This window comes from Anolis sagrei, chromosome 6 (genome assembly GCF_037176765.1).
Source record: "Anolis sagrei isolate rAnoSag1 chromosome 6, rAnoSag1.mat, whole genome shotgun sequence".
NCBI classification, from domain to species: domain Eukaryota; kingdom Metazoa; phylum Chordata; class Lepidosauria; order Squamata; family Dactyloidae; genus Anolis; species Anolis sagrei.
In genome coordinates, this window is record NC_090026.1 from 59,226,055 (window position 1) to 59,238,429 (window position 12,375).

At 38.6% G+C, this 12,375-nt stretch overlaps 1 protein-coding gene across 2 annotated transcripts in view; it reads right to left on the bottom strand.

The window, feature by feature from the left end:
- MOCOS (molybdenum cofactor sulfurase) overlaps positions 1–12,375 on the bottom strand; it is a 95,742-nt gene that overhangs the window by 13,538 nt on the left and 69,829 nt on the right. For both annotated transcript variants that reach the window (XM_060781446.2, XM_060781445.2), the window contains exons 10-12: positions 4,271–4,352; positions 3,024–3,148; positions 1,036–1,141 (exon numbers count right to left, since the gene is read on the bottom strand). In XM_060781446.2, coding sequence (XP_060637429.2) covers positions 1,036–1,141; positions 3,024–3,148; positions 4,271–4,352 — 313 coding nt within the window. The remainder of the gene's footprint in view (positions 1–1,035; positions 1,142–3,023; positions 3,149–4,270; positions 4,353–12,375) is intronic.

The following is a 12,375-nucleotide window of genomic DNA, read 5'->3' on the forward strand; positions in this document are numbered from 1 at the left end:
TTCTTTGGAAGCTTTTAAGCAGAGGCTGGATGGCCATTTGTCAGGGGTGATTTGAATGCAATATTCCTGCTTCTTGGCAGGGGGTTGGACTGGATGGCCCATGAGGTCTCTTCCAACTCTGATTCTATGATTCTATGATTCTATGATCGAAGAACTCAGGCTGGTTCATGGAGAGAGATATGGTCACAAAGATAGGCGGGTCCCAAACCGTTTAGGGCTTTGTAGGTGATAACCTGCACCTTGAATTGGGACCAGAAGATGAATGGCAGCCAGTGAAGCTCCTTAAACAGGGGGGTTGACCGCTCCCTGTAACTCACCCCAGTTATTAATCTGGTTATTAACCTGTGTCTAGTCAGGATTGACTCCCAGCTCGTTCATCCTCATTCAGATCGTCAAAGCGGCCAGGCACTGGTCCAGTATCCTAGGGGCTTCCTTGGAATCTGGTGAAAATGAGTAGTGGAGTTGGGTGTCATCTGCGTAGAGATGGCACCATACTCCAAAACTCCAGATGACCTCTCCCAGTGGTTTCATGTAGATGTTAAATAGCATGGGGGACAGAATAGAGACCACATGAACCATCCAGTCCAACCCCCTACCAAACAGGAAAAGCACAATACCCCTGACAGGTGGCCATCTGTTTAAAAGTCTCCAAAGAAGAAGCCTCCACCACACTCCAAAGCAGAGAGTTCCACTGTTGAACAGATCTTGTGGTCAGTTCTTCCTAATGTTCAAATGGAATCTCTTTTCCTGTAATTTGAACCCATTGCTCCAAGTTCTAGTCTCCAGGGCAGCAGAAAACATTCCTGTTCCCTCTTCCTTATGACACCCCTTTAAATATTTATATATGAGTATGACGTCTCCTCTCATCAATCCCACTTAAAGATGGTAGTTGCATAAATTGCATTGGTAAATTTACTTCCTGCTTTAGAGGGGCAGGTTTCAACTTCCTCAACTTCAGTGCCATAGTTGTTCATGCAAAAGATCAAAATGCTTAACTCTAGGGGAATGTTCAGTTACATAATAGGAAGCACTTACATTTCAATAATGTGATCCCTCAATGTTAAAACACTTGTTCTGTTTATCAGGAGGTACTGTGCCGCATTTACTAGAGAGAGTGAGGCAGCTACAGCAGATGCTTCTCCTGAAACATATAAAATATAAGACAATAGTAATTGGAGGCAGTGACCATAGCATAAAGAATGTGATCTACCATATTTCCAATGTCTCCCAGGGATCAGATATATTGTAGGCCAATGATATGATGCAATTGGGACTTATATAAATGTTCCATGCGTGCCCTCTAATGCTTACATATGTGTAATTTTTCAACTATTGCATCTTCATATAAGAGGACAAACAACTACAATTTTCTCTCTGCTGCAGGAAAAAAGGTAAGTTTTTCCAATGTCTCCCATGGGTCAGATATATTGTAGGCCAATGATATGATGCAATTGGGACTTATATACATGTTCCATGCGTGCCCTCTAATGCTTACATATGTGTAATTTTTCAACTATTGCATCTTCATATAAGAGGACAAACAACTACAATTTTCTCTCCGCTGCAGGAAAAAAGATAAGTTTTTCTCTTTCAGTATTCTCCCTTTATTGAACTGCTGCAGAGGAATTATCACTGGAGAAAAAATGGCTTTTAGTATAAAACCTATTTTCCATGCAGAAAATACATTATTTGCACAGTAAATTGTATTTTACATACTGGAAATACATTTTTCTGCACAGAATCCAGGAGGACATTATACAAAATAACCACAGAGTAATTAATCTGCAACAGTTTGGAATAGTCAAATACCAGGAGAAAAATGCACCAAATTGTCACTGGTCTACATTTATTCATGACAGGATTTCCTGACAGTCAAAAAACCAGTTTTTCAAACTTTAGATGAACAAATTATGAACATTATTTTCAACCTTAGAGCTACTCTATTTCCATATACCAACCAGAATCCTCTTGGTGACATATACTGATGTAACTGAGAGGTATGTGATCTTAAGTACTTTAATTTAAGTATTGTTAAAGGAAATATCCAGCATGATGTATTGGTTTGGGTGTCGGACTAGGACTTTGGGAGACCAGGGCTCAAATCCCTCTCAATAATGGAGGCCCACCAGGATGATCTTGAGCATGTGATGCTCTCTCAACTTTAGAGCAAGGCAATGGCAAACCTCCTATGAATAAATCTTGCCAAAGAAAACCCTGTGATTGCATCATAATAAATCAGTTGACTAAAAGGTATGTAACAACAACCAACACATATATTAAATGGATCTAGAAATGGGGTGTGTGTGTGTGTGTAGAATACATACGTGGCTTGTTTTGGCCATTGAGGCTAGGGTATAGGATATAGCAGCAAAGGCTTATTTTTTCAAAGAATTCTGCAGGTTCCTCATCCTAAAAGCATGGGAACTAATCTCTCTCCCTCCTTCTGCACATGTGTGGCCTCTTCTAGAAGTGGCATTGAAATGAATTATAGACATAAACAAACTACAATAAACAGTACAAAATCATGTGCAAATGTTCAACCCAATGAGAATCACTATCAGAAAGAGCTGTAAAAGATTTCAGATAAATTCTCCTTTGTCTGAGGTCTTAAAATAGATACTGGATGGCTACTTCTGAAGAAATCATGGAATCACACAGATGGAAGAGACCATGGCATGGGACAGTAGTAAATAGCCATGGTGGTCCCTTCCAACTTTGAGTCCCATTGATTTTTACTCAGTTGCTAAACAACAAAATACTGATAACAGAAACATTGAGAGTGGAAATGAGAGGATAAGAAAATCAGCAAGCCATATCTTTAGCACTGGGCCTTTGACCAGGGGGACATGTAGTAACTAAAACAATTAAGCCCTAACTTATTGAGTATTTATTTAGAAATTTTAATGCTTCCCTTATCACTGCAGCCATTTTGTTTATTGGCTATGGAATATATAAGCCATGCAGAGTCATCATATTCGCAATACTAGACTATTTCTTCTCTAGCATCCATGCAAGATATATACCCTTTTCATCTTTCTTATTAGCATTCCTTTTGAAGTCTGAATTCTGCCTGATGAGGCGGCACTGCCGGCCAAGAAATTCAGAAAACCAGTCAGCTACTCTTCTTCCACAATCATATGTCTGTACTCTGGAAGGGAATAAAAACACACAAAAGCACTCTAAAAAGTAATGTAAGTTTGGTGGCAATGGATAATTAGATATTGTTATACCTGCTAAACAGAAAATAGCAGCAGCTATTATAGGAATTTTTAGCTACAACATTAGTGATAATATATGCACCCCTGACTGTTTTGTTAATTACTGATATTATTCACTGCTATTGAAGTAGTATAGGTGTGTATACCATAAAGTCTTTGGGGCCTGAGATCTACTGCAACAGACTCTTTAGTCTAACATTTTGTTTACATTAGCCAACAGGAATTTGAACTTGGGTTTCTCTTTTCCACAACATTACTCTATTAGTTTCTCAAAAGAATGCTTATTATAAAATGGTTCCAATATTATGACTAATCATGCAAATAAATATATTAATAAACTTAGTGCCATTTTTAATTTTAACATTGATGCTAATCACCAAACTCCTCAATATCTGGCACTCATGCCAAACACCTTCACTGGTGATAAGAGCGTGAATTGAAGGTATTCAAGACTATTTGAAAATCTGTCCCAGTTTGACTGCAAACATTAATGCTGTTAAATGTGTTGTCGAAGGCTTTCGTGGCCAGAATCACTGGGTTGCTATGAGTTTTCCGGGCTGTTTGGCCATGTTCCAAAAGCATTCTCTCCTAACATTTTGCCTACATCTATGGAAGGTATCCTCTGAGGTTGTGAAGTTTGTTGGAAACTATGCAAGTGAGTTTTATACATTCTTTCTCCTACCCTGGACATTCCACAGATATATAAACCCCATTTGTCTAGTTTCCAACAGACCTCACAACCTCTGAGGATGCATGCCACTGATGTGGGTGAAATGCCAGGAGAGAATGCTTCTGAAACATGGCCATGCAACCTGGAAAACTCACAGCAACCCAATAATGTTGTTACTTGAAAACAGAATCAAATGTTTTTGATTACCTTCTTGTGGTTGAACCAACAGATGAGGGAGAAGATATGAGTCCATTCACATAGTAATACATCAGAGTTCAGAGCTATAGCCAAATAGTGTTTGCCCTCACAAATCTCTATACTCAAAAGAAGTGTTTATAAAAAAAATGACATCTATAGCTTCCTGGTACCTTTTCCTTCTCACCTGTGTGAGCAGACTTTGCTTTGACAGATTTCATTTTGGCTTCCACTCTTTTCTTCTAAGGATACAGATATAGGATCCATCCCTATATTGGAAAAAAGCACAGGGAAGCATTCATGCCCTCATTTATGAAGCACACTCACATAATCCAGCACAGGTGATCAAATTGCTCTTCTGGCCTAAATAATGTTAAGATTCTTCATTCAGCACCTGGGAATTCATGTACTCCTTGATGGATTTGGACTGCAAGCATGGTTTACCCAGAAACCACCAAACAGCTGTTCCAACTGTTCCGTAATATCTCTACAAATACTATTTGTACTTACTGCTAAATACTAAATACTATTTGTACTACTGCTACGCTTGCAACCCATGTCTGTGATCAAGAATTTCTGGACTACGGTTTCCATAATACAGCCAGCCCTCCATATCTGCTGGGGTTAGGGGCACAGAACCCTGGTGAAAGTGAAAGATCATGAAGAATAATGAAATTGCTAGTTTTTCTTACCAGAGAGACACTTCTTTAAGAATTTTTAGGTCCTCCAGCATGACTGTATGGTTGAATTCTCCTGGAAGTTGACCACAGAATTGTGTCAGGAGGCCTAGCGATGTTCTGTCTAGGTCCTCCAGCATGACTGGTGAAAGATGACCACAAAGTCACACTGGAGGACCTAGAGAGGACATTTTAATCAAATCCTCAAAAGTCAAAACCACAAATGTGGAGGAACGACTGTGCCTTGAACAATCCCTGTATACTAGGCCTGGGCGGTTTCGTTTCATTAATTCGTAATTCGTTAATAATTCGTTAATTTTTCCAATTACAAAACGATAACGAACTATTCTGGAGCAATCATTAAAAAAAACGAATTTTTAAACACGTTTTGTAAATGCTTCGTATTTCGTTATTGTATTCGTTTCGTTATTATTTCCGCATGTCTGGGCCAGTTTTATGGTTTAATTAGTGAAAAAAAAATTATAATATCACACCAACAGTCAAGAACAGAGGGAGAGGGAAGCTTCAGAAGTTTTTGGAGGTTTTTTAGCATATTTCGCGGTCGCGTCCGCCATTAACGAATCGATTCGTTATTGTTTCGGAAATCGATTTGTTAATTTTTTACCATTTACGAAATTTTGTAAATATCGAACTTTTTAAAAGGAAAATTTTGTAATTATTTTAAATATCGAAACAAAAAAATCCCCCAAATACAAATCGATTTTAGAAACAAATTTTTGCGTTGTTACCCAGGCCTACTGTATACAGAGGCTGCGTGCAGATACCTTGCAAGTTAGGAATCAGTACTTCTGAACAAATGTCAAGAAAGTTTCCAACCATGAGTTGGAAATGACATGAAGACAACAACAAAAACAACAACATGTGACTCCCTTCTCTCTTTCTTCATTGGAGTTTGTTGTGACACATACTGGTCTTGAAGATGGAGAATCCTTGTTGATGGGAAGCTTCCCACCGGAGTGGAAATCATCTATCGGACAGATGGCAAGCTATTCAACCTCAGCAGACTGAAAGCCAAAACCAAGGTTCCAACAACATCTGTTATAGAACTCCAGTATGCTGATGACGTCGTCTGTGCGCATTCAGAAGAAGATCTACAAGCCACTCTAAACACCTTTGCAGAAGCATACGAGAAGCTCGGCCTGTCATTGAACATTGAAAAAACCAAGGTGCTGTTCCAGCAGACACCAGCCAACCCCTCTCCAATGCCAGTGATACAGCTTAATGGTGTAACATTAGAAAATGTTGATCATTTCCACTACCTTGGCAGCCACCTCTCCACCAAAGTCAACATCGACACCAAAATACAACACCGTCTGAGCTCTGTGAGTGCAGCATTTTTCCAAATGAAGCAGAGAGTGTTTGAGGACAGGGACAACCATAGGGATACCAAGGTGCTTGTTTATAGAGCTATTGTCCTCCCAACCCTGCTATATGTCTGTGAGACGTGGACTGTCTAAAGACGCCACATGCAACTCCTGGAACGATTCCATCAGCGCTGCCTCCGGAAAATCCTGCAAATCTCTTGGGAAGATAGGTGGACAAACGTCAATGTGCTGGAAGAAGAAAAAACCACCAGCATTGAAGCAATGGTCCTCCGCCACGTTGTCCGGATGCCCGACCACCATCTCCCAAAGCAGTTGCTCTATTCCGAACTTAAGAATGGAAAACAGAATGTTGGTGGACAGGAAAAGAGATTTAAAGATGGGCTCAAAGCCAACCTTAAAAACTCTGGCATAGACACTGAGAACTGGGAAGCCCTGGCCCTTGACCGCTCCAGCTGGAGGTCAGCTGTGACCAGCAGTGCTACAGAATTTGAAGAGGCATGAATGGAGGGCGAAAGGGAGAAGCGTGCCAAGAGGACGGCACGTCAAGCCAACCCCGACTGAGACCGCCTTCCCCCTGGAAACCAATGCCCTCACTGCGGAAGAAGATGCAGAGCAAGAATAGGGCTCCACAGCCACATACGGACCCACAAGAACACTGGAAGACAATCATCCTCGGAAAACGAGGGATCGCCTAAGTAAGGAAGTAAGTACTTAATTACTTTTGATCCTGGAAGAATTCCTCTAATTTTATCTTTCTCTCTTTTTCACATCTGCAGATGAGAGGCAAAATATCTGCATTGACTAAGTTCTCTTTTAATTGCGACATAAGCCAATAAACTCTTCCTCTCTGGTTTCTTAATATTTTGCTAAGTTTTAAAATCCAGAATAAAATTTTATTGATTAAAAACATGTTTTTGATAGTATAAAAGATTGGGGCAAATAGGAAAGATTGGGATGGATTGAATGGGGTAACTACAAGAAAGACATCAGGCAGGCGCCCTCCCTCATGTCCTTCCGAAAAAGCCTCAAGACATGGCTTTTCGAGAGGGCATTCAATTAATGTGCAACAACAATATGACAATATGGCAAAGAAGATCGGAATGGAACAAGGAATATGAGACTGGTTATGATTCTACTAAGAGACGAAGCGGATTTTTAGTGTTGTTTGTGGTTGTGTATAGTCTATATGTTCTTGTAGGTTGTCTTCTATATGTATTTGTACACCGCCATGAGTCGCCCGAACGGGCTGAGAATGGCGGTTAATAAGTGCATTAAATAAATAATAAAAGAAATAAATAAATAAATAAAAGAAATGTCATAAATATCCAATCTTGGCTGGGTTTTTCTTCTTCTTCTATTATTCTTTAAATTTGTACTAACTAACCTAAGAAAAAGTTCTGGGGAACTGGAAAGCCCTCATTTGTGGTATTTCAGTGTTTCTAATAAATGTATTACATAACTTTGAATTCTCCTCCTACATATGGATCAAACTGTGACTTATGGTTTATTTTTGCTTTTTCGGTTTTTCCACATACTTCTCTCTCCCCCCCCCCCCCTTTTTTTCTTCCTTTCTTCTTTTCTCCCTTTCTTAGGTCTTTACCTATCTCCAAAATGCTTGAGTCCAAAATCACCAGTGTGAAACTATCTCTCGCTTTCATTCTCACCTGTCCCCTTCTCCAGTTATTCACTCTCCTATTTATAATCTCTCTCTTTCTCTCTCTCTCACACACACAGTTAAAAATGATGTTCAGAGAGTTTTTCCCCCCACATGGTATTTTAGGCAAGAATTTATCTTCCTCTTTTATGACCCCTTGCAATGTTATTGTTAGATACTCTGTTGAATTAAAGCAGTGCATAAACTTCATTTTTTAATTTAAAAATCCACTCTTTTTCCCTCCTTCTGTTCTTAGAGGTATGCTGCTGATTCTCTTGTGTAGGATTTGCATTTATTTTAATTTTCTTTCAATTAAAGGAGCAACTGCTTTCACAGGTATTTCACACAATCTTGTAGTCTGAGGGTATGAAGTTTTCCAGAGTTCAATGTCCGAAGATTCAATGTTTATGTACTTTGTTTTGATACAAACAAGAAAACCAGGTGTAGCATCATGGGAATGTAACATAAAACCATTAATGATTACAAGAAAAAAGGGGAGAGTTCACTCAGAGGGAGATTGCTAGAAGAGTGGGGCTACTTCTGGGGCTAAGTGATGATTAACTGAATTCCAGTTGAATCTAAATCTAATTGCTAGTCTCAGCTGGAACACAGTTAATAAACACTTATGTAAATTCCATTAATTCAATGGACCTGATATAGTTGGGAGTAATGACTAGGTATGGACAATGATTTTTAGGGAGTAGCAATTAGAACTACACCAGGTTAAAATAATATAACTACTGTAGAAAATTACATTTTGAGGCCTGTAGGTGGCTCCAAATACTATTAAACGAGGATTTAGCAATGGTTTGTGTAGCTTTCGCTCCTACAACACATTTGCCATTATACAATTTCAGCTTTCAGTAAAGCTATACCCTGCATATATTGAGACTGGCATAAATTTACTGTGGCCACCATGACTATTGCCTACCAAGAAAAAGACAACTTTACCACACCTCTGTAATTTGTAATAAAAGGAAAAGATGGGCTTTTCAAAAAAAGAGTACAAAGAGAGAATCCTATTGAAAAAACATGCCCTATTTAAAGGAGAAAATACAAATGCCTGCCATTAAAATGTGTATCATTTGGGAAAATATTAATTAGGCTTAATCAGTAGCTTGGAGTACACACACATCCCCTTCCCCTTCAGATTTAAAAAGACTTAAAAACAATCAGCAATACTTTTTTCTGGCTATATTATCCTACCTTAAAATAAAATGAACAGAGGGATTGTAGAAACTGCAATCACTTATAGAATAAAAGAAAAATATGATGTTATTGGACATGGCTAATTGAAAATAATCTTCCATAGCAAAACAAATTATTTTTGCCATCTGGGTACTTAGGTTTATCCAATAATTTCACATGCGCATTACAGTCATTAAGAAACAAACCAGCATAGCTGGACAAACTCTCCAAATATTTTTTTATCAATGGTGTGTTTTGACCTTACAGTTTAGCATAGAAATTTAGCAAAATTCTATCACAGATCCCATCTGTATTAAATATTCACCAAAGCAGTGGAGAAACTGGAAGATGGAATCATGTGTGAGAAATTATGTTATGTACTTGAGTAATGGATCTTCTTTGGGATTTATTCCAAAACCTAAAGACGCTGCCTAAGAAGCCGAACCTGATCCTTCAAACAGGTTTATCACCTTGTTTAATCTGAGACTAGGTCTACATTGCCATATAATCCAGTTTCGGATCCCACATTATCTGCTTTGATCTGGATTATATGGCAGTGTAGACTCATATAATCAGTTCAAAGCAGATAATCCTGGATCAGATAGTAGGTTATATGTCAGTTTAGATCCAGCCTGAATGCTTAACATTCAGATTAAAAGCCAAAAAATGCACTGCCTCACTGACATGAGCATCACCGGCCAAACTGTTATAAGAGTAACTTCTGCTGTTTTTCAGAATCATTATCCTGTTACCACATACACACAACATACACTATCTTTTCATCCACCTTTTTACCTCTCATCATCTTCTCATCTGAAGAATTGGAAAGCAGATCTCTATAGACACTGAACCCCAAATCTTCTCATTTCTAGATGTAATGTATTAAGATTTGGAATTGGAGGAATCTTGGACCCATCTGTGATATTTCTGCCTCAGTAAGCTACCTTCTTTTTGAAATAAGCACAGAAAGTTCCAATAATACTAAAAGCAACACAGCACTAAATTAGAAGCAATAGAGTTTGCAATGGCCAAAAGGGTTGGAAACTTTTTTTGGACTGGTGTTTGCTAATTTCAGAGGAATGAGAAGAATGTTAAAGTCCATGTCAAAGTCCTTGTTCAAGTCTTTGAGAAAGGAGATAGGGAATCTAAAAGCAATTTATGTTTTGAACAATCAACCGAGTACAAAAATGATGGGATGAATTATGATGATGATGATGACGACGATTATAACAATAAGATTAATCAAAAATTGCAAGATGTCGATGTGTTTGAACAGAAAAATATATTGTCAGGGGAGGGAAAGGCAATGAATGAACAAGGTGGGATGTGACATTAGATGAAAAGCTTAACAAGCAGGTTAGAATCATAGAGTTGGAAGAGACCTCATGGGCCATCCAGTCCAACCACCCTCCAAGAAGCAGGAAAATTGCATTCAAAGCACCCCTGACAGATGGCCATCCAGCCTCTATTTAAAAGCTTCCAAAGAAGGAGCCTCCACTATACTCTGGGGCAGAGAGTTCCACTGCTGAATGGCTCTCACAGTCAGGAAGTTCTTCCTTATGTTGAGATGGAATCTCTTTTCTTGTAGTTTGAAGCCATTGTTCCACGTCTTAATCTCCAGGGCAGCAAACAAGCTTGTTCCCTTCTCCCTATGACTTCCTCTTATACATGGCTATCATGTCTCCTCTCGGCCTTCTGTTTTTCAGGCTAAATATGCTATAAAGAAATCTGATCCTGACATGGAGTTATTATAAGTATGCTATTCTAAATCACACCACTGGTCACCACTTTAAAGGAATAAGATAGGGTGAAGGGACCTTTTACACTGTCAGTGGGGGGGGGGGGGATATATCACATCCCACCACTGACACCACTTTAAAGGATCATGGTTACTAATCCCAAAGCTGGACACCAATTTATGGGACTAAGAATTCTGACACGGAGCGTCTATATATATATATGAGGTAACGCGTGTGTGCTCTGGTAGATTTGCTGCCACCACCTAAGACAACTTAGGATATTAAAGATGTTTCTCTGAGGTAAACTTCTTCCTGCCACCCAGCTCTCCCTTAGCTCCCAGAGATGACTGTGATGTTAAGATGTTAAAACAACTAGAATATTCCCCACAAGAATGATATACTACTGAGGCTTCTTTAAAGGTTGAAATAGAGAAAATATTTATTGATAAGATCAATGAGGCACAAAAGCTTAAATGGTTACTAGAATACAATATTCTTGATGGTTTCTATAAACAAGTTACTTGACTGAATCACCAGTAAAACTCCTCACTCTACAGTAACACAGTAGCAGTGAGGTCCCCAGACTAACCTACTCAGGCTGTCCTCAGAGCAATTAGCCCACTCTAAGCAGAGTTCTCTATATGGCTAATCTATTCTACCCAGAGAGCAAACCACTTGTGTAAACCCACACAAGCACCCAGGCGACTACTTGACTGTCCTGACCAATAATGCAGCCTTGCCTGTCACAAACGCTCTCTGTCAGAAAAATCCTAGCTCAAAAACACCTCTTCTCTCGTCAGTTCCCAAAACTCATCTCACTCCTCTCTGTGAAGCTGACATTTTTCCCTCTCAGGACAACTCCTCCCATCTGTCCTAACCAATCCCAAGAGAGCTCCAGCTCCTCCTCTCTTCTCACTTTACACTCACAAGATGTCTGCTTCCTTTGTTTACACTCCCAAAATGGAGGCCTGCCTACTGATATCCCAGGCTTCTCCTTCGGCCTACTCGGTAAGAATATTACACATGCCCAGCTCTTTAAGCTGCTCCTCATAGGATTTGTTCTCCAGACTCTTAATCATTTTAGTCACCCTCTTCTGAGCACATTCCAGCTTGTCAATATCTCTTCAATTGTGGTGCCCAGAACTGGACACAAGATCAGTCTAATACAATGGAGAATGTTGAAGATATAAATATAATGTTCAAAAATATTGAAGTTGTGATGAAAATATCTACTGTGAAATGAAGAAAATATTGAAAATATATTAGGAAGAGGTGGGGATTAAGATGGGGTGATGGTGTGGAAAAGTATATTTAAAATATGTACTGTTATTTATTACATTGTGGGGATAATGAAGTAGGGTTAATTTCATTTAAAACTTGAGAGGTGATTATTACAAATAATTTACTGATATTCTACTGTCAGAATCAAAAGGAAAAAATACTTTTTCATTTAATAAAATATATGAATTCTTATATTATGTCTGTATAATGAGGAGAAGTGAATTTTATTAATAGAAGAGGCATTAATGTAATGGTGTCAGAACATTAACAGGTGTGTTAAATTGTTAACAGGTGTGTTAAATTGTTAATTCTAATTCTTAAACAAATTTTAGGATTATAAGAATTTGGAAGAATGCAAGATTGTTTCTTGTTTGAATAAAAGTAATTATTATTATTAATACTAATGA